The sequence below is a fragment of the Tupaia chinensis genome, unplaced genomic scaffold (assembly GCF_000334495.1).
Source record: "Tupaia chinensis unplaced genomic scaffold, TupChi_1.0 Scaffold000168_1, whole genome shotgun sequence".
In the NCBI taxonomy this organism is placed as follows: Eukaryota; Metazoa; Chordata; class Mammalia; order Scandentia; family Tupaiidae; genus Tupaia; species Tupaia belangeri.
The window spans coordinates 1,352,653-1,374,929 of NW_006159643.1; the positions used below are offsets into that span (position 1 = coordinate 1,352,653).

Sequence of the window (22,277 nt, forward strand, 5' to 3'; positions counted from 1 at the left end):
TTTTCTTGACTCTTTACCAAAAAAGCAATTGGCAGCAAGCTCCCGGTAGACAATGCAGTGTGACTTGTACATTCAAACAACCCTTAATTAGCATCCCATCTCCTTTCTGAGATACAATAGCTTATTTTTACACACAGAATACATTTTCCCTCTTTGAATAGAAAGTAGAAAAAGAGACCAGATAAGTGTGGATGCTTTTGAATATGAGGTGGGGAGAACTGCAAATGTAGTTGTTTCTAAGAGTACAAGTTCATTCTCAAATTATTTTTCCTGAACAGCTTTTTAGAGTGTCTTTATCGGGGTGCTAATGATGATATGAAAGAGGCAGAAAATGCAAGGAAGGAAAATGCTGTCTTACAGATAATATGGTAGAACAGCACTAATTGTAGGTAATTCAAACTAGCATGCTATCTAACCGAATACAACCCAAATCATCACTACTGTCCTGCTAACTGGGCTGATCCCTTCAGTAAAATTGTTTATTAGTCCCAAGAATCCATAATTTGGAGGAAAAAGAGGTTTCCAAAGGACTGTGTGTCTCTTGTGCAAACAAGTAATTATCAAACTATGATTGAAAATATTCTGGATACAAACAATTTTTCATAATCAGTGGTTTATAAAAAAATAGAATGCAATGCAAAGTAATACAAACTCATGTTTTCATGATTTTTAAAAAAAACTTTTCTGTGGCTTCCACCAAATTAGGGTTATTTGTGTTTAAAGAAGGAGGACTAGCTAACTAGTTTAGTTGCCTGGGGAAATATCTATTTTTAAGTTCTTTTCTTTTTGGTTTCTCTCTATATAAAAATCAAAGAGATATTGCTCTATGAACTAAAGACTATATAGTCACACAGAAAATGACTCTAAATAAACAAAAATAAAATACTCAGTTTCATTTGGGTGACATTAATGTACAAGAGAAGGATAGAGTGGATCAGATTGCCTAAAATTATTACTATTATGGTAATTCTTATTCTTAGTGCCCCAACTAAATACTAACATGGGCATAACAATTTAATATTAAAAGTACCTTTCCAACATTGTATCATTTAATCCCTTGCACAATTCTCCGAGGTAGGCAAAATGGGTAGTAGGTATATTATTATTTTAAAAATCATTTTATAGCTGAGGAGACTGAGGTTCAGCTGTTTTGGTAGGAGGTTTCTGGGAAAAAGGAGTTTGGGGTTAGGATCTCCTCAAAAAATACCATTTTATGAATTTAACTTTCCATCTTTCCTTTCCCCACTATCTCTTAACTAACCCCACTTTAACCACAGTATGAACAAATACCCCCTGTAAGATATTTTGATGTTCATAAAACAGAGCCTGTTCCAGGCCTATTATCTTACTAAACTTAGTACTTCTATTACCACCACTCACCAAATTGTACTCATATAAAATGTCATTTATGGCAGTTTTGTGCATTAATAAAGACTGGCATTGGACCTAAATATATTATAAATCAATGAAATATGAAGGTAACATAAAAAATTCATTAAAAAAAGATAATTGCTAGGTTTTTCATTGGAAAAAAATCATGACTCTGTAAAGGAAACTCCAGTCAGATCAGGTATAGGTGAGACAACTATAAAAGTCTGTGTAAACTTTTGAGAAGAAGACTGAGTCTGCCATGAGAGCTGAGATCTAGTGCTTTCAGGGATAAAAGTAATGAAGATGTTCTACTTAGATAGCACCCAGGTAGAGCCTCCTCTGTCCTTTTCTCTCTGTCTCTTTCTGTCTCTCTGTTTCTGTCTTTTCATTTTTTAAATTTTTCTTTATTTTTAAACTTCTTAAGGTAAAGTATTTTCTTGGCTCTGACATCCTCCTTTATCTTGGTAATAGTCCCCTTCCCTTCCCCCCTCCCATCTATGAAAAGCATAAAGGGTAGGCCAGAAGAAGACTGAGTCTGCCATGAGAGCTGTGCTTTTGTGCAGTGAGTGGTTTTCAGTTTTTGTTTTTAAAATTAACAAAGAAATACATTTTTGTTTGTTTGCTTTATTCTTTTTTCTCTTCTTTCTTTCTCTTTATCTCTGTTTTCTTATACTTTTTCTTCTACCTTATCACTTTGCTGCTCAATCTCCACATACGGAGTGTCTAAACAGGTCTAAGTGAAACGTAGCCAAGCATTCAAATACTATTAGAGTCCTTATATTCCTCAATTCCCACCGAATCTGTGACACAAAAGGAGAAAAATGGAATGCCAAGGAATTTGCAGATCACCTCCTCCTATGCTCCTCTGATCACTCAGTATGAACTTCTAGAAATTTGGAAGAAATGAATAACCCATCTGATGACTAGAAATCACCACAGAGGCACAAGAATTATGAGAAACCAAGAAAATATCTCTCCCCCAAGGAAAAAGAATAACTCCTTTTCATCCATAGACAGTACAATGGAACTCATGGAAATGTCTGATAAAGAATTTAGAATATTCATACTGACAGAGCTAACAGAGATGGAAGAGAAGAGAGACAATGAACAGCAGCAGAAAAAAGCTGATAAGTTACAGGAGGTGAGGAAGTTCTTGTGAGAACAGAAAGAGGAAATACGCACCATAAAAAAGAATCAGATGGAATGGTCGGAGATGAAGGCTATAATACAGGAAGTCAAAAACCTCCTTTGAAAGTATTAAAAGCAGACTAGATCTTATAGAAAATTGAATTTCAGATGTAGAAGACAGAATTACTGGACTAGTAAAATCTACCACAAAGACTGAGAAAATAATCGCCTAAAATGAGAATAACATACAAGAAATATTAGATACCATTAAACATCCAGACATCGGGATAATCAGTATCCCAGAAGGCGAAGAGACTAATAAGGACATTGGTAATCTATTCTATTAAATCCTGGAAGAAAGCTTTCCAAATATCCAAGAAATAAAAAGGACCCCAAATAGGATCAACCCAAGAAGATATTCTCCAAGATACATTATAGCCAGGTTGACCAAAACCACAGACAAAGACAAGATACGAAGATTGGCAAGAGAGAAACAGCAAGTTACCTACAAAGGATATCCCATCAGGCTAATAGCAGAATTCTCATTGGAAACAATGTGAGCCAGGAAAGAATGGAAAAATATATTCAGTGTTGAGTGAAAAACAATTTCAACCAAGAATACTATATCTGGCAAGATTATCCTTCATATGGGAAGAGAAGACAAGAACATTCTCAGATAAACAAAACCTGAAAGAATTTACCAACACCAGGCCCCAACACATGTACATGTTTTCCTGAGTGCTATCTCAGAAAAACTAAAGTCAGACACACGGAAATAAGAGTTCTAAAACAACTTAAGAAAATGACCAGCTTAATTGTGGGGACAAGTCCAGAGTTGAACGTTATCTTCCAGAATTTAAACTGAAAGATCGGACCACAACAGAAAAAGTACATGAGTTTGAACTGGTGATATAGAATTTTATGACTTTTAACTAAAACATTACTGATCTTCTATGCTTTATTTTCCAGAGTTAAGGAGTTTTGTCTTCTCTTGAGTGTGGATAGGTCCATGTACTTACTATTTGAACAGAATCCTAACCTGTTTCCTGGCTTTAGGTATTAGGCAAAGTTCTCTTAACATTTTTTGATTTTGGTTTATTAAGCTAAAATGGCTTTTCTTGAAATTAAAATATATAATTAAAAATATATAAAATAAAAAATATTATTAAAATATATAAATTAGAAAAAAATAAGTCTGTGTAAAGTTTAAAAATGTAAATAGGAATCTGAATTCTTACTGTTTTACAAATTTTTCTGTGCTCTTTCTCTCTCTCATTAAAGAAACCTACTAGGAGATTTTGATGGTATAAAAGGTTGTAATATATTTAAGTTAAAAATGTTCTAGAACTGTAGCTTCATACCAACACTCAAAAACCAAAACCAAAAAAACCTCAAAGACTGAAACCCTTAATAAAAAATAGACACATTTTTTTTAAAAAGTATTTATTCTTTTTTTAATTATTATTATTTAAAATGTTCTATAGGGTAGATACACTCACCAGAGAGAGACAGAGAAAGAGAGAGAGAGAAAGTGAGAAAGCAAGCTGCCAGATCCAGGACTCAGACCATGGCTGGCCATGTGAAAGTCCAGTGACTTAACCACCATATCACCTGCTGACCCCCAGATAGACATATTTTAATATGAATGAATGTACAAGTCCTCTAGTAGTGTCTGCACCCCCAGTCTCAGCTGGCCCAGATCACAAGCACATGTTTGCATGCTCCTGGCAAGTGCAGGGAAGCTACAGGTACTAACGTAGGACCTTTCTCATATAGGCTGAGGTATGTCATAATCTGGCTCCAGCACATGTACATAGTTTCAAATATAATAAAATAGATACTACTCAAACTAACCATTTTCGATTAACTGTGTTGGATAAGAGGATTTTTATCTATAGTTAGAAGTAAAGCAGGCAGCGGGACCAGCGTTAGCATAATGACTATGTCACTGGACTCCTATGTAGTCAACTGCAGTTCGAGTCCCAGACCCGGTGGCTTAAATTCACGCAGGCGCCTGTGCGTATGTGCCCAAGATCCCGAGAGGAGAATGAGGAGAAGGGATTGTGGTGTGGCCATCCCCACGGGGGGAGGGGGGTGATTTCTCTTTTTCTGTCTTTCTGTCTTTCTCTGTCTTTCTGGCGAGTGCTTGCGCCCTATAGCAAAAATCTCTTAAAAAAAAAAAAAAAAGGCAGCAGTAATTTGAATAAAAGACAAATTTATAGTCCAGTTCTAGCTTTGTAAGTATTGGGCCTCCTGGTCTTGTAGTAAAGGAATAATTCATTTAAAAAGATATTTTTAAAAGCTTTCATCATCTTTTTTTTTTAAGAGATATTTTTGCTATAGGGTGCATGTATTCGCCAGAGAGAGAGAGAGAGAGAGAGACAGAGAGACAGAAAGTGAGATATCACCCCCCCAGGGGGGATGGCCATGCTGCAATTCCTTCTCCTCTATTCTCCTCTCAAGATTTTGGGCACACACACACATGCACTCTGTGTGAGTTTCAAGCTGCTTGGTCCAGAACTTGAACGGTGGTCAGTCATGTGGGAGTCCAGTGATGTAACCACTACATCAACTGCTGGCCCACATTAAACATTTTTGAACACTGGAGCCAGCTGATGGCATAGCAATTACATCTCTGGACTCCCATGTGGCTGATCATGGTTCAACTCCCAGACCTAGTGGCTTGAAATTCATACCAGGCATATGTGCATACATGCTCAAGATTCCAGGAGGAGAATGGAGGAGAAGGAATTGCATCATGGCCATCCCTGCTGGGGCTTGATTTCTCATTTTTTCTCTCTCACTGTCTCTGTTTCTCCCTCTCTCTCTCGGGTGAGTGCATACACCCTAAGGCAAAAACCTCTAAAAGAGAAAATTTCTTCTGAACACTGTTTTCAGTGTTTCTTCCTTTTAAGAGGAATTCCTTCATCTTGACATTTATCTAAAAGAAGAAATTCAAATTTAATAGCAATGAAATTTCTTTTATTTCAATATAAGAAATAAATTTTCAGTTCTTTTTAAAATTTGTTTTGTCTATTCTCATTTTATGAACCGTGAGTAACTGTGACTATTAGGATTATTAAATGAGAGGTTCAGTTACTTATTTATTTATTAGAAAGTAGAAAGTTTTGTGTAAATACAAAGCCTGGGAATTTCTAAAGATAACTCCACCTTCATGTTTTTTTCTGAGGAAATGATTTGTGTCTATTCCAAACAATGATGCTTAACACAATTGAAAGTTGGCACATTTTTGGTAAACAACATTTTCCTGATAGTGTGAAGACTACTGTGTATTTCTTTCGCCAGATTTCTCAGCTTCATTTTGATCTGTAGGACATCAAAGTTTCCTCTATAGTATTATATTTATATCTCTAAAGAGTCTGGACAGAAAGGAATTTATTTTAATGGAAAATAAACAGTAATAAACAATAAGGGGGCAGCAGATGGCATGGCGGCTCAGGTGGCTGGATCCCACATGGCCAATTGCTTACAGACAAAAAAGTGACAGGTTACACACTGAATACCTGTAACACAACACGTTTGACATTTACATCTGCAGAAAGTATATTTCAAATACTTAAACTCAGGAGGCTAGAAACGGTAAGAACACAGCAAAACAAAACAAAGACAAAAGCAAAGAAAAACCTCAAAACAAAATATCCAATCACAAAACTACCACTCCAATCTCTGAATTATTCAGCCATAGGGAAAAACAAAAACTTCAACCAGCCTTTAGTGTTGGAATTATTTTTAAAAATTCTAACTTTCAACAAATCCATTTGACTGTTCCAGGGAAATTGTTCCATTAGCTCCCCTATGATGATTACACTTAGAAAAGAATGAAAGGGACTTTCTTTGCTAGCTGATTCGGAACAAATAGCTCTAAGCATCTTCAGTGAGCCCATTCTTTGAAACTTGAGATAACGTTTTTGACTTATATAGCAGTTCTGGTAGGATGAAGACCTTGATCGTGGAGATGGCGAAGAGCAAACATTTGTTGTGGCTTTGGCATATCACCAGTTGCTCATATCACTCATCTTAGGTTTCTTTAAGATATGTCACGCTTTCCAGGGAATCCTTCCTGACTAACCAACAGTCTTAGTGTCTGTCCTGATAAAATCCTGATTCCTTCCTGACTAACCAACAGACTTAGCTTCTGTCCTGATAAAATACTGATAGTGAAGACACATTAGTGATTTTTTCTATGAGAGTGGAAAAACATCAAAGTACATCATAAGATTCGGGGTTTGAAATACTCAAAAGAACCACAACACAGAACAAAACAAAAAACTAAAATTCATGATTTAGCTTACAGGGGTACTATAACCTATACTACAATCCTTGTGAGGTAGTTTTGCTCATGCTTTGCCAAGTGTCAGTCTGAAATATATAAGCAACACTGAATTGTAAGTAATGTTTTCTGTGGAAAATGCAACTCACTGTTTCAAAATATTGACATTCTTATATTTATGAATAATTACATAAATTATAATGTTTTTTATATATTAATTGTGTTGTTTCTTCCCTTGATCTCAGCCAAAGACAAAGTGATTATTTTATTCTTCATAGAAGAATAAATAGAATTTTGTAATTTGCAAGGGCATGAGTTGACTTAGAGAAAACATTGACACAGTGACAATCTATTCAGAAAACTATCAGTCGAATGAAAGTAGGCAGAAGTAATGCTTTCGGCTGAAATCTGTGAAATGATGCTAAATTCTGCAAGAGGTTATTCATAATGTTTTCTAATTAAAAAATCTTTTTGGTGTGTCCATAGTTATTTCCAATATAAACATTATTATTTTAATTAAAAATATATTAGAGGGTGTATATACTCACCAGAGAGAGACAGAGAGACAGAAAGGCAGAGAGAGGGAGGAAGAAAGCAACCCCCATGGGACATGATCATGACACAGTTCACTCTCTTCCTTTTCTCCATCGTGTTGGGATTTGAGGCATGCACACACATATCTGGCATGTTTCTTAAACCACAAAGTCCAGGATTTGAGTTGCATAGTTGGCCATGTGAGATCTGACTCCATTAACTACTAAGTCAAGGAGCAGGTCCTCAACCACCACGCCACCTGCCGGCCCTGAGAATGGTTACTTTTCATACGTTTTCATGCCTTTGAAAAATTTGTACAATGAAATTACTAGGTAGAAGGTTCTATAAATGTCCATTGAATCAAGCTCGTTAATTTGTAGAAAGGTCCTATGTAACCTTTTTCTATATTCTTATTATCTTTTTGTCCTATTGAAGTAACAAATACTAATATCTTCTTCCTGTTGGGTTTTCTCTCAGTTGTCAATTTCTTCTTTAATTCTGTGCATTGGTGGTTCAGATATTTTGAGGCTATCTGATGCATTTGCGATTTTAGAATTGGATTTTATTTGTGAATTGTACCTTTTAGAGTTATGTATGGACCTTTCTTATCTCTAATATAACCTCTTTAGTGATGGTCGTTTTGACTGTAAGTCAATTTAATGTGATATGTACCTTTCTTTGGCTGTTATACAATTGTGTATATTTTTCATCTTTATCATTTTGATTTTTAAAAACTTTCTTCTTTTTTTTAATTACCAGAGGGCAGGCTCAACAGAGATAGAAAAAAAAAAGAGACAGAGAGACAGAACCCCACAATAGGGTATGGTAATATGGCAATCTTTACCCTCCATTTCTCTATCCTATCAGGATTTGAGCACACATGCAAATGCACTTGGCATGTATTGGGATTCTATCTGCAGTTGGCCATGTGGAATCTGGATTTTTATACATAGCATTTAAGCATTGCACTACACAGCTGGCCCTATTTTCACATTTCTGTGTCCTCTTATAGACAGAATATAACTGAATTTATTTAACTGTTTGAAAATCTCAGGTATTTAATTGGCATGTTAGTCTATTATATTGAAGTGTGATTACTGATTTATTTGGATTTCTTTCTATTCTCCAATTTGGTAAAAATTTATTCTGATTTTTCTGTTTCCTTATTTTTTTTTCCTCTTCTTTCAGTTTATTTAAAAATTGTCTTTTCCTCTTCCTCCAGATTGGAAATTACACTATTTCCATTCTTATAGTGGCAAATGTTAAATTCTTAACATGCATGTTAACCTTAAAGTCTAATCTTTGTCTTTCTGTGCTTTTCATGAGAAACACAAAGACAGTTTAACTTCCTCCATATTTCCATATTAGATTCATAGAAATGTGCTTTATTTAGCAAGTCCAACAGATATTAAGTATTCGACTTCACTACTAGTCAAGAATACATGATTTTTCTAGAATAAATCCCAGAAAAAATATTTATCTATTGTAGCAAAAATAAAAGAGAAAACTTTTAAAAAAACATTTAATGTGTTGTTTTATGGGCCTAGATTCTCTCAGTTTGCCCCAGCATTACACACTGTTCAAAAGTTATAACTCACCAAAGAGTATAGGAAAAGCTCAATTTCCTTAAATTCTTTTTGTTATTATGAGTCCCTGGTAAAATCTTGACAAAAAAAAAATGCTGACTAAAATCAGACCATAAATTATCCTACTAAGATGCTCTAAAATGTAAGCAGTACCCAAGATAGCTGCCTTCAGAAATTACACAAGTTATTTTTATCATGCAAAATACAGAGTGAGTATTCTACAAGCTAAATCTTTAGAAAAGACTACTAGTATGGTAATGGACTCTAATTTTGGAATTCTTATTTTGAAGATAATTGAAAAAGTTGCTTGGTTTTTGTAACTTTCTTCAACTCTCAATTTCTTAGTGAGACTCCCTATACCCACCCTAATTACATGGAATTCTACTGTAGTCTATTCTCACCTTCTTTCTTGCTCTACTTTTTTATTATATAGCATTCATCCTTTATAAATTTTTTTAAAATGATAAATAATTAATATTTATTTCTCACAGTTCTGGAGGTTGGGAAGTCCAAGAAAAAATATGGACATATTCAGTGCCTGGTGAGGGTTTCTTGGTTCATATGTTTCCTTTTAACTTTGTCTTCTTATGGTGTAAGGTCTGTGCTAGTCCTCTGGGGTCTCTTTTATAAAGGCACTAACCCTAATAATGAGGGATCTGCTCTCATGACCTAATCACCTCTCATGGTCCTCAGAACCCTCATACAAATAACCTTAAGAACTACGATTTCAACATATGGATTTGGAGGAGCCACAGGCATTCAGCCCATAGCAAATTATTTGTGTGTGTGTTTTTTCCTAATTAACATGTAATGATTATGCATATTTATGGGGTATGATGTGATGTTACAATCATGTACACATTATGTAATGATCAAATCAGGGTAATTAGCATATCAGTTATCACAAATATTTATAATTACTCATCCTTTTTCTTAAAGCATTATTTCATTTTATTTATTTATTATAATTATTATTCTTAACTTGACATAGGGTGTGCATGCCTACCAGAAAAAGATAGAGATAGAGAAAGAGAGAAATTAAGCCATTAGGTCTGGGAATTGATCTGCACTCAGCCATGTGGGAATCTAGCACCTCAACAACCATGCTACCTGCTTGCTCCTCTCATCCCTTCTAATGTACTTTATTATTTATGAATTTATTAAGTTTATTTACTTTTTGTTATCTTCTCCCACTAGATAGCTAAAATCTACCAAGAACTGAAATCTTGGCATGTATTATTTACTAATATATCCCAAATAATTTGAATAATAACCCGTTACATAGTAAGTGCTCAAAAATTACTTGGGCTATGAATTAATTTTAAAATTTTCCCGCTTATAAATTAGGGTGATATTCATGGCCCCTCATAATCTTACTGAGATTCGTGGGTACAAATGAGATATGTGTATGCCAAGTATATTGATTTGTCTGAAAGAAAGCCACCAATCATACAATAATACCAACTGCAAATTTTTGGAAGCATGAAGTGACCTAATCTTGTATTTAAGTGTATCAGAGTTTCCATCTTAAATCCATTATAAGAACATGGTGATTTTGCTTATACAATAGCTCTTCTATAGCGATAGAATATATATAACATGCAGAACTGGCTGAAGATCATACCTCATTTTTTTCTTTGAGTTTTGTGATCATAACAATTACAGGGCTGTCTTCCTGCCAAACCATCTGCCAGAAGTCATTCACAGTGTTAATCATGGGACCCTGTGTGGCAATGAATGCTTTCTCCTTGCCATTGTAGCCCTAGTGAGAATAAGAGACAAAAATATTGACTTTTAAATTCATACCTTAAAGTGAAAGTTTAGGTGAAGATCTTCCAAACAAAATAGCTGTGTAGGTCCATCAACTCTGGCAGCTTCACTGATGCTAGCACTACAGTCCACACAGCTGTTCTTCCAGCAAGTCAAGCATAGTATACAGTATTGAGAGGCATAATAACCAGTCCCTGGCAGAATACCCACATAGAACAGGATAGCCAGGGACTCATAGGCAAAGAAGATTCATTGCAAGGAATCCACTACAATGTTGACTATGACTAAGATAAACAACAACCATTAAAACAGAAACAAAAACAAAAACCCTTGCTTAACCCTTCTACACTGTTGGTGGGAATACAAATTAGAACAGCCACCATGGAGAATAATATGGAGTTTCCTCAGAAACTTAAAAGAAATAGAACTACCATAAAACCCATTAACTTTACTCTTAGGTGTCTACCCAAAGGATAGGAAAACCCTCACTCAGGAAAACACTCACATATCCATGTTTATTGTAGCATTATTCACAATTGCTAGGACATAGAATCAACCCAAAGTCCAAGAACAGATGAGTAGATTGGAAAATGTGGCATATGTACTCTATGGAATACTACCCAGCCATAAAACACAATGAGACATTTGATACAAAGTGAATGAATATGGAAGATATTTTGCTTGGAAGGTATAATAGCAGGGAGGGCAATTGTAGATACTAGAGACAGTATAGGATGAGGTGGATAATTGGGGGTAGGAGGGAGGGGATCAGAGAAAAAAACAAACAAATGAAACGTTTTAGATACACAAAAATGAAAAGGTATCTGTTGATGATAATGTATGTGGCCATGTCTCTGACTTGACTAATATGCACTATATTCATGCTGGGAGAACTATGCTGAGCACTGTAAAGATGTGCAGTGATTAAATGTAAACAACAGCAATAATAATGGCAATAAAAATTAATTTACTCTGGAGGGGGAAAAAACCTAAAACCAACAATCCCAATAGCAAGTCAACATGCTCATGAGAAAAAAGATTTTCATTAATTTACTTACCCTAATATAATTGGCATTAATGTAGGTACTCAATGAATCAGTTGCATTTTTCGGTCTTAAACACACTCTGCTAATGGGATCTAATGAAAGAAACAAGATAGGATACATTAAATGAATTGATTCTTTTCAAAGTTCCTTAGAACACCAAATAACTAAGTACTACATCTGCTAACTTATATATTGAGCATCTGTCATGTATCAGTGTTTGTCTTTGGTGCATGTGTGTTTCCATCCCTTGATCCATCTGTGCCTATTGAGTGACATTTTGGCCCAATTGGAATCCTGTTTCTGACATAAATCTCACTCATAAGCCTGAGATTTTTTTCTCACCCTGTTTCTCATTTATGCTTCTCCTATTCTTTGGATTTGAAATTGGCATCAGATTTCCGCACTCCTGTCTCTCCTTTCTCCTTCGGGGTAAATCAGGCTGCACTCTATCATTTTTTCACATGCCACTACTACATCTTATCCAGACACTTCAGTTTCCTCAGATGGGTAAGACCGATCGTGATGTACCAGACGCCATGCTATTAGTATGAGGCTGGGGGTGGAGCAAGCCAGGAGAAGAAAAAGGCAGCATAGATTAAACATGATTTCTTAGTCGGTTCATAAAATACAAACAACTGTATTCATTGTCTCCTAGACATCAGCCTGTATTCTTAATGCCTTACAGGTATTATGTCTTTTGATCTTTAAAAATCTTTAATGAAAGTACCTAAGATAATAGATTATCATTCTTTCTCCATTTGTCAAACAGGAAACTGAGACAGAGGGGTTAAATGATTTGTCTACACAGCCAGGAAGTAAGCAACGAAGCCAGGCCTTGAACTCTTACTATCTGACTCTAGAGAATCCTTAGCCACTGTGTTATGCTGCTTTCCTCATGCTAAGATAGCTGTATAAACTTGAGCCAGATGATGGTGCAGTGGTAACACAAATGGACTCATAGGAAAGTCCCAGGTTCACATCTCAGAGCCTCCTCGAACATGCTCGGTTTATGATCTAGGCTGGCTGAGGATGAAAGAAAGTGCCATGAAGACCCTGTTGTGGGTACCTGTCTATCTCTCTGTCTGTCTCTCTCATGGAGTAATAAATAAATAAATTTTTAAAAGCATAGCTTCATAAAGTGACAATTACAGTAAAATATGTTATATCCTAGTGGTTGCTTAGTTTCTTTCTCCTCATGTGCGCTCTAATCTACCCTAACCCAACACTGTGTGGGAACTGCTCTTACTAACATCACCACTGATACTTTTGTTGCTAATCTCAATGAGCCTGGTGTGTGTGTGTGTGTGTGTGTGTGTGTGTGTGTGTGTGTTTTCATGTCCCTCTCTGTGACATTCCAAAGTTGTTGACCGTATCTTCTTGTGACTGCCTTTTTAGCCTAAGACCTGAACTTTGCATCTGATTTTCCTGCCTTCAGTTTTGTCCTTTTCCAAACTTTTATTCTCAAAGCTGACCAGGCACTCTTTATAAAACAAAATCTGATCACCTCACTTCCTTGTCTAAAAGCCATCCATGGTTCCTAGTTGCCCATCACAGTTATTGCCCCAGATGTTATCTGTAAATCGTTACCTCCACAGCGCACAGAATTATATAACTTATAAATGAGATAATCTCTTAAAAGGGGGTTCAGTAATCAAACATATATGGGAAACATTGGAGTAAGTAAAGGTGAACCGCACTATTTTCATGGTCTTTATTATGCTAATTACCTTGTGGGTTTCCAGAAAGTTATATATAAACTTATTTTGTCCATTGAACTTATTTTATTATGCTCATTGTATCTGGTATGCTTTTGGACAATTTAGACATCCCGGAGTAGCATACCACATATGCCCAGGAGAACTTTCTGTGAGGATGAAAGTGTTTTTTGTCTGTGCTATCCAAAAATTAGCCCCCAGCCACATGTGGCTATTGGACACTTGAAATATGGCTAGTATGGACTGAAGAGCTGAAGTTTTAGTTGTATTTCATTTGAATTCATTTAAACTTAAATTTATGTAGTGGTTGCTCTACTGGACATGCAGTCCTATAGGATGAAATGCAAGCTTCTTTCTTGGCTACACTTCTTGGCAAAGTATAGCAGCTCGTTTTATTTATTTATTTATTTTTTGAGAGGTTTTTGCTATAGAGCGCATGTGCTCGCCAGAAAGACAGAGAGAGACAGAAAGATAGGAAGTGAGAAATCACCCCTCGAGGGGATGGTCACCCCACAATCCCTTCTCCTCCATTCTCCTATCAGGATCTTGGGCATACACACACAAATGTGCCCGGCGTGAGTTTAAGCCACCGGGTCCGGGACTCGAACCATGGTCAACTATGTGGGAGTCCAGCGACATAGCCATTATGCCAACTGCTGGTCCCAGTATAGCAGCTCTTTAATGACCTTTGCCCAACTCCTCATCAAGAGCCACTTTCCCACGTGCACCATTTGCTCTTGCCCCTTGAACCTAGGGAAATCTCCCAGGTAGTCCATGTTCTTGCAGAGGCTATGCTTCTATACGTGTTATTTCCTCTGACTTTTTCTGCCTAACAATGTCTTCCTCCTTTTTCAATTCAAGAAATATCTTCTTTCTGAAGTCCTCCCTGGCCTTCCTAGGAAGAATTAGGCATTCACTTCTTCACTCAGGCTCCTTGAGGTTTATGTTAATATTTTTTCTTTTGTGTTTTAAGTGTATAAGTTTCTATCTGTTCTCAATGGATTGTGGCAAGCCCCTTGAAGGCAAGAGCTATAGTTAATGACTGTTAGTATCTGTGTGATATCTCTTTGGTATATAGCTCATAGAGAGGTCAATATCTGAATTATTTTCTATTTAAAATATTTAACACACTGCTTTGGACTTTCTATAGGTTTTTCTTGTTTTTAGCAAATGAAACAAGGAAACATTCATTCTCTGTAGTATCCCCTGATTATTAGAAAGGTCCACAAACTCTAAGAAACCACAAAAGTTTTTCTAACCCATTCAGGCTTGAAGAGAGGTCTACTTTCCTCAGTTTTTATTATTTATTTTATTTTTAAAAATTTAAAATTTCATATGTTTAATCACTATATATCACTTTGCTTGTGAGTTGAATTTATCCGACATAATACACTTCACACCAGTCCAGTGAAGAATACAAAACATACTGTCATCAACAGATAATACCCATTTCTGTGTCCCATAAACGTCTTGCCTCTCTATTTTCTTCCTTCATTTCTTTCCTTACACTATCCCCCTTCTCCCACCCTCTTTCCACTTTAGTTTTTATGAGGCTTATGATGCATATAATTTATTGGGAACTCTAGTTTATGCTTAGACACAGGTTCCTGACAAACTGAATTAAGTTTATGTTGGAAAGTAGTAATTTATATTAATTTCCAAGAAGTTAGAAATTTTGAAAAAATAATTTTTTAAAGCAAGAATACAACCCATGACTAAGAGAAAATGTAGGTTTCCAACAAGCCCTTTTTAATATGTTGGGTTAGACTAGTAAAAAAAAAAAAAGATTTAAAAAATGCTCTTATCATCATTTTCAAAACTACTGTTATTATTGTTTTCATGTATTTTAAGTTAACATATTTATCAAATTTCATATGACAATTTTTTCCTGATCAGATATTTCTGAGTTATAAGTTAAATATTTAGCATGCCATTTATGGTATAGCAGGGCTGTATCAATAACAATTACAATCATTTTTTCTTCCTAGATTTTGGATATGCATGCACATGTGCTAAGCATGTTTTTCAAGTCACCTGGTCTGGGACCTGAACTACACAGTTGGCCACATGTGATCTTGTCACTTTAACCACAATGCCACTGGCTGCCGACCCCCTCTCAACATTATTTCACTTAAATATAAATTCGGTGTATAGAATGCATAGAATTTCCCCATTCTGATCTTCCTAAAATAAATTGTAACAATCTTTTTTTTTTTTTTTAAAGAATTATTTACTGGGACCAGCAGTTGGTGTAATGGCTATGTTGCTGGACTCCCATGTAGCCAACTGCAGTTTGAGCCCCAGACCCGGAGGCTTACACTCACGCCAGGCGTGTGTGTGTGCGTGCCTGAGATCCCAAGAAGAGAATGGAGGAGAAGGGATTGCGGGTGTGGCCATCTCTGGGGGGGGGGGGTTGTGATTTCTCGCTTTCTGTCTCTCTGACTCTGTCTTTCTGGCAAGCGCATGCGCCCTATAGCAAAAACCTCTCAACTCAAAAAGAAAAAAAAGAATTATTTACTTAATTTTATTTGTTATTGTTATTTTTAAAATTTGACCAGAGAGAGACAGATAGAGGAAGGGAAAGTGAGAAAGCAAGCTGTCAGGTCCAAAACTTGACCTATGCTTGCCCATGTGGGATTCCAGCACCTTAACCACTGAGCCACCTGCCAGACCCACTTGTGATGATCTTAAATCATTTTTCATCCCGTAGGGCAGGTACACTCGCCAGAGAGGAGAGAGACAGAGAGAGAGAAAATGCAACATCACCCCCAGGAAGGATGGCCACACCACAACCCCCTCTCCGTTATCCCCATCATCCTCTCGGAATTTTGGGCACGCATACACACACACTTGGCATAATTTTCAAGCCACCGGTTCTGGGACTCTAACCACTGTTGGCCAGGAGAGAATCCAGCTGCCTTTACCACCATGCCACCAGCTGGTTCTGACAATCCTAAAACTTCTTAAAAGACAAGTGATATCTGTGTTATGATATTTTGATTGGCATCTTATCAGACTTTACCAAAGACTACTCTGTGCTTAAGATTCCCCTTTCAGGAAGAAATGAGCTTGAAGTTAAGAGAAGCTAGTGGAAGATAGGGGGGATGCCTATCACTGCCAGCTTTAGGCAATGCTGGGGATGAGAATAGGATTGCTTTCATAGATGAGTTTAAGATGAATAGGAAATGTAAGAAAAGACAGGGACTGGTCACACCTTCAAAGTGATCAGGAGTCAATTTCAAATTTGTTGCAGGAGAGAGAAAAGACTCAGGCTTGTATTGTTCAACATGGTAGCCATTAGCCACATATAGCTAATTAATTGTAGTTAATTACAGTACAATTATATTTTAAAGTCAGTCCCTCAGTTGCGTTAGCTGTATTTCAAGTACTCAGTTGCCACTGTGGCTAATGGGTATCACATTGGAGAGAGAGAACATTTCCTTTATTGTGGAGAATTGATCTTGCCAGTGGGGGCTGGGGATTATAAGGAAACTCAATTTTTAAGAACCTTGTGAAAATTATAAAAGGAAATGTGGCGGAGTGCTCTACCTTTAAAATATGAGCTCTTCTCTATGTAGATGATATCTCTGCTTTCTGTGATTCATTCTGGGGTTAACGATGGATCTATTTTCAATTAGTTAAGGAAAGAAAATAGACACTGACAGTAGCTAAAGGCTTATCATTATTCAAAATGTTGCTAGTCATTTTATACACACTATCATTGAATTCTCTCCATAGCTTTGTGGTATGGTATTCTGATGACTTCTTACAAATGAAGAAAGAATGGTACTAAGGAGATTGAGCAGCCTGCTACAATGTAAATATTTTTACTAGAGTAGGAAATAAAATCTAACTACAGTATCTTGCTTTAGGTACACAATTTATTGCTTTAATGAGCGATTCACTTACTTGCATTTCTATTTTGTAGTACCCACTTAATATAATAAAAGAGGGAACATACTTTAAGTGGGAGAGATTACTAGACTTTACTTTTTATTAAGATGGTGTTTCGCTATGTTTTGATTTTCCTGCCTCAGCCTCCTAGTCGCTGAGACACATGCATATACCACCACTTTTGGCTTTTAAGGTGGCCTGGAATTGGGCCTCCCATGTGACCTCAGCCTGCTGAGTAGGAGCATCAAGTGTGTGTCACCTTGCTTGGGCCACTATTACAATGTACAGTAATGGCCAGAGTAAATTGGGTTCTTTAATTTTGTCTACATGGCTTTATATTGTATAAATAAGTTGATTGCATGGAAGAAATATACATAAAATGTATTATTATTATACTTCGGTGTGTGTTAATAAATTTCATATTAATTATTTTTCTTCACTGCTTTTGTGATTTAATATTGGACATATTTTTACCAGTTATATTTGTTTATATTACAAAACAATTTGATTTAAACTTGACCTTAGCGCTTCAATCTACCATTTAGAGTGTTCTGAACCAAGCTGACATCGTCCTCTAGAAATAGCCGTCATTTGTGTTGAGCCTTCCATATACGTCCTGCAAAGTATCTTCCAAATTACATAAGCTTATTTTTATGTACAAGCTGGAAAGCCTTTAAATGTAAGAGGAGTTTATGGTAGGGTGTACCAATAAAATCAATCATAATATTTGAAATCTTGGTAATTATTTATTGAAAATAAGCCATAAAAACCAGTTTTGCCTATTTATTCCAGTCTTTTCTGATAATTTTCAATTATTGAGGTGGCTGGTTCAACCTATATTTCTGAATTCTATTTTATGCACCAAGAGGTGGGTGGGGTCATCTGGCCACAGACATTTGCAATAGAAAATCCATCATTTGCAACATCAGTTGTCAGCACAGGTGCCTTGGTTCAAGTGGTCCACCCAGTTCTGGGAATGGAAAAGCTGACTCAGGGTTCTGAAGCAGTTGTATGACATCATCTAGGCAGGAAATACAGAGGATTGAACTTAGAAATAATTGTAATGATTGATAAATCCTTCTGAAATTAGATGATGGTTTGAGTGCACATAATAACGGCACTGGCTGCATAAGCCCTGATTACTTATGTTTTCTATATTTTAGATGAAAACTTAAACAGAGAAAGAGAGTGAGAGAGAAAAAGGAGAGACAGAATCCTAACTTTAACACAGAGCACTTTCATTTCCTTCAGCCAATGGTAACCATAAAAATCTTTTTTATTTTTAAGAGAGATTTTTGCTACAGGATGCCCGCACTTATCAGAGAGACAGAGACAGGCAGAAAGCAAGAAATCAACCCCCTGGGGTGGGGATGGCCATACCACAATCCTTTTTCCTCCATTCTCCTCTCAGGATTTTAGGCATGGATGCACACGATGCACACGTGCCTGGCGTGAGTTTTAAACCGACAGGTCCAGATTCAAACCACAGCAAGCACATGGGAGTCCAGAGATGTAACTGCTATGTCATCTGCTGGTCCCGATAAAATACTTTTTAACACTGGCTATATCTTAGTTAATTAGACTTAATTATATAGATGAGTTAAAAGTATATTACAGTGGAGAGACTTGTAAAATGCATTTTTAATTCTACCAAGAGAAAAAGTTCAAATTGCTATTAATGGTAATTCATTAATTATTTAGTTTCATTTTATTATTAAAAAAATTTGTCAGATGGTACATGCACTCATCAAAGTGAGCAAGTACTCCCCATTGGGCTTTGTCATGTTGCCATCCCTTCCCCTCCATCTTTTCCTTCTTTTTTTTTTTGAGAGAGAATTTTGCTATAGGGCACATGCACTTGCCAGAGGGACAGAGCACAGAAAGAAATCACCTCTCATGGGGGATGGCCATGCTGCAATCCCTTCTCCTCCACTCTCCCCTCAGGATTTTGGGCATGCACGCACACATGCCCGGTGTGAATTTCAAGTCACTAGGTCTGGGACTTGAACCATGGTCGACCATGTGAGAGTCCATTGATTTAACCACTATGCCATCTGCTGGTTCTGGTCTCTGGATTTTTAACAAGGACTCTAGATGGTTGTTACGCACAGTAAAAATATTTGGTTATAGTTGTACTGAGATATTATTCATATACCGTACATTTACCTATTTAGTGTGCCATTATAGAGGTTTTTTTTTTTAAATTCAGTTGTACAATAATCATCATCAATTTTATAACATTTCATTATCTCCAAAATAAATAAAGACTTTAAAACACTTTAGCACTCACTTCCCTATTTCCACTAACATTAGGCAACCACTGATGTACTTCTGTCCTACAGAATTGCCCATATGGACTTTTCATTTACATGGAATTATAAAATATGAGGTCTTTAGTGACTGACTTCTTTCATTTAGCAAAATGTTTTCCAGGTTCATTCATATCGTAGCATGCATCAGTACCTCATTCCTCTTTATTAATTCCATTATGTGGATATTCAACATTTGATTTATCCAGTCACGAGTTAATAGGTATTTGTGTTGTTTCCACTTTGGGGTTACATGAATAATTCCGTTATGAATAATCTGTGTAAAATTTTATGGTTCACTTGATTCACTTCTTCTGGGTATACTTAGAAGTGGAATATCTGGGTTATAAAGTCTTGGTTTTACCTTTTGAGGAACTGTGAGACTGCTTTCCTTAGTAGCTATATCATTTAACATCTGTACCAGAAATGCATAAAGTGTCCAGTTTTTCTACATCCTTGCTAACATTTATGATGGTCTATCTTTTTTTTTTTTATTATAGCTTCCCTAGTGGACAAAAAGTGATATCTTGTGATTTTGATTTCTCTGATGGCTAATGATGCCAAGTATTTTTTCATATGCTTATTAGCCATTTGTATTTCTTCTGTAGAGAAATGTCTATTGAAGTTCCTTGCCCATTTGTATTTTTATTATTGTGTTCTAAGAGTTCTTTTTATATTCTAGATCAACTTGCAAATATTTTGTCTCATTTCGTTGTCTTAAGGTTGTCTTTTCACTTTCTTCACTTCTCATTTTCCTTGAAGCACAAAACTTTATAATTTTGATAAATTGTTGTCTATTTTTTGGCTACTTGTGCTTTTGGTGTTGCATCTAATAAACCATCAACTAATTTATGGTCACAAAGATTTGCATCTGTTTTTTCCCAAGATTTTATAGTTTTAGCTCTTGCATGTAGATCCTCTGATTCATTTTGAATTAATTTTTATACATGGCGTGAGGCAGGATCTCCAACTTTATTTCTTTGCTTGCAGATATACAGTTGACTCAGCTCCACTTGTAGAAAAGATTATCTCTTTTTTCCCATTAAATTATTGGACATCCTTAACAAAAATAAATTGACCATCTTATAAGGCACAATAAGTTTTAGAAGCACGTGTCTGTTGGAATTGTGAGCTGATCAGTATAATGAGTAAAACAAGATAAAATTATTAACCTCAGACCACTTTAATGCTTTTAGTATTGACATAAATTTGTAACTCCAAATAAAGTGTGTATATATGCATTGTAAAGATGGGAAATGGAGTAAATGGGAAAGGCTTATGCTTTGCAATACAAATTTTAATTCCAGAAACTTACTTGGCAAAATAGTTTTATAGCGGTTTTTAGTTCCATGACGTGGAATGTCAATTTCTTTGGGATCCACAAAGTTCATTGGTATTTCCTGAAAAAAAAAAAAAGATATGAAATTAAGTGTATCTAATACTGCCACAAAGAAAAGCTTCACAGGGGACCATCTGATATGGAGCTCTATTAGACTTCAAAGTCATTTAAAAACAGACTACCACCTCTAGTTCACCAACACCCTTCCCTTCATAAACATTATCAGTTGTACTCTGGCAAGTTGACTTCTAAGAAACAGTGCTCACATAAATTTGTAACTCCAAATAAAGTGTGTATATATGCATTGTAAAGATGGGAAATGGAGTAAATGGGAAAGGCTTATGCTTTGCAATACAAATTTTAATTCCAGAAACTTACTTGGCAAAATAGTTTTATAGCGGTTTTTAGTTCCATGACGTGGAATGTCAATTTCTTTGGGATCCACAAAGTTCATTGGTATTTCCTGAAAAAAAAAAAAAGATATGAAATTAAGTGTATCTAATACTGCCACAAAGAAAAGCTTCACAGGGGACCATCTGATATGGAGCTCTATTAGACTTCAAAGTCATTTAAAAACAGACTACCACCTCTAGTTCACCAACACCCTTCCCTTCATAAACATTATCAGTTGTACTCTGGCAAGTTGACTTCTAAGAAACAGTGCTCAGTATTAGAAAGTATTATTTTATATGTAGTCATTAAAGAGACATTTAACACTCTGGTTAGATTTTTAAATTTCCATTGTGATATAAGTGCTATAATTATAGACATGTGGCTAAAAATAGATTTTTAAAACAATGTATTCCAATCTCTTCAAATCTTGCTGTTAACTTCAGTTCCAAAATTTTCTCTGTTATGGTTCTCTTTTAAAATGAGTTGTGACTCTTGGGACCAGCAGTTAGCCTAATGGCTATGTCGCTAGACACCCATGTGGTCAACCATATGGATTCAAGTCCAGGACCTGGTGGCTTAAATTCATACCAGGTGCATGTGTGTGCATGCCCAGGATCCCAAGAGGAGAATAGAGGAGAAAGGATTGTGGCATGGCCATCCCGCCTTGGGGGGGATTTCTCACTTTCTGTCTCTCTGTCTCTCTCTGTCTTTCTGGTGCCCTATAGTAAAAACCTCTCCAAAAAAAAAAAAAAAAGAGAGGAAAAAAAGGAGTTGTGACTCTTTTGGGATTATTAATTCCTCCCTTTCTTAATGGATGGTAAATATAAAGGCATTTTTGTTGACTGAAGTGATGATGATTCTCTTTTTGTACTAAGAAACACTTATCATTAGATTGTTTCAT

General features: G+C 36.0%; 1 protein-coding gene across 1 annotated transcript in view; it reads right to left on the reverse strand.

Moving 5' to 3' along the window:
- Positions 1 to 22,277, reverse strand: part of PTPRR (protein tyrosine phosphatase receptor type R) — a 246,256-nt gene that overhangs the window by 28,360 nt on the left and 195,619 nt on the right. The window contains exons 7-9 of the mRNA XM_027770931.1: positions 21,362 to 21,446; positions 11,739 to 11,818; positions 10,535 to 10,672 (exon numbers count right to left, since the gene is read on the reverse strand). Of these exons, the coding sequence (XP_027626732.1) occupies positions 10,535 to 10,672; positions 11,739 to 11,818; positions 21,362 to 21,446 (303 nt within the window). The remainder of the gene's footprint in view (positions 1 to 10,534; positions 10,673 to 11,738; positions 11,819 to 21,361; positions 21,447 to 22,277) is intronic.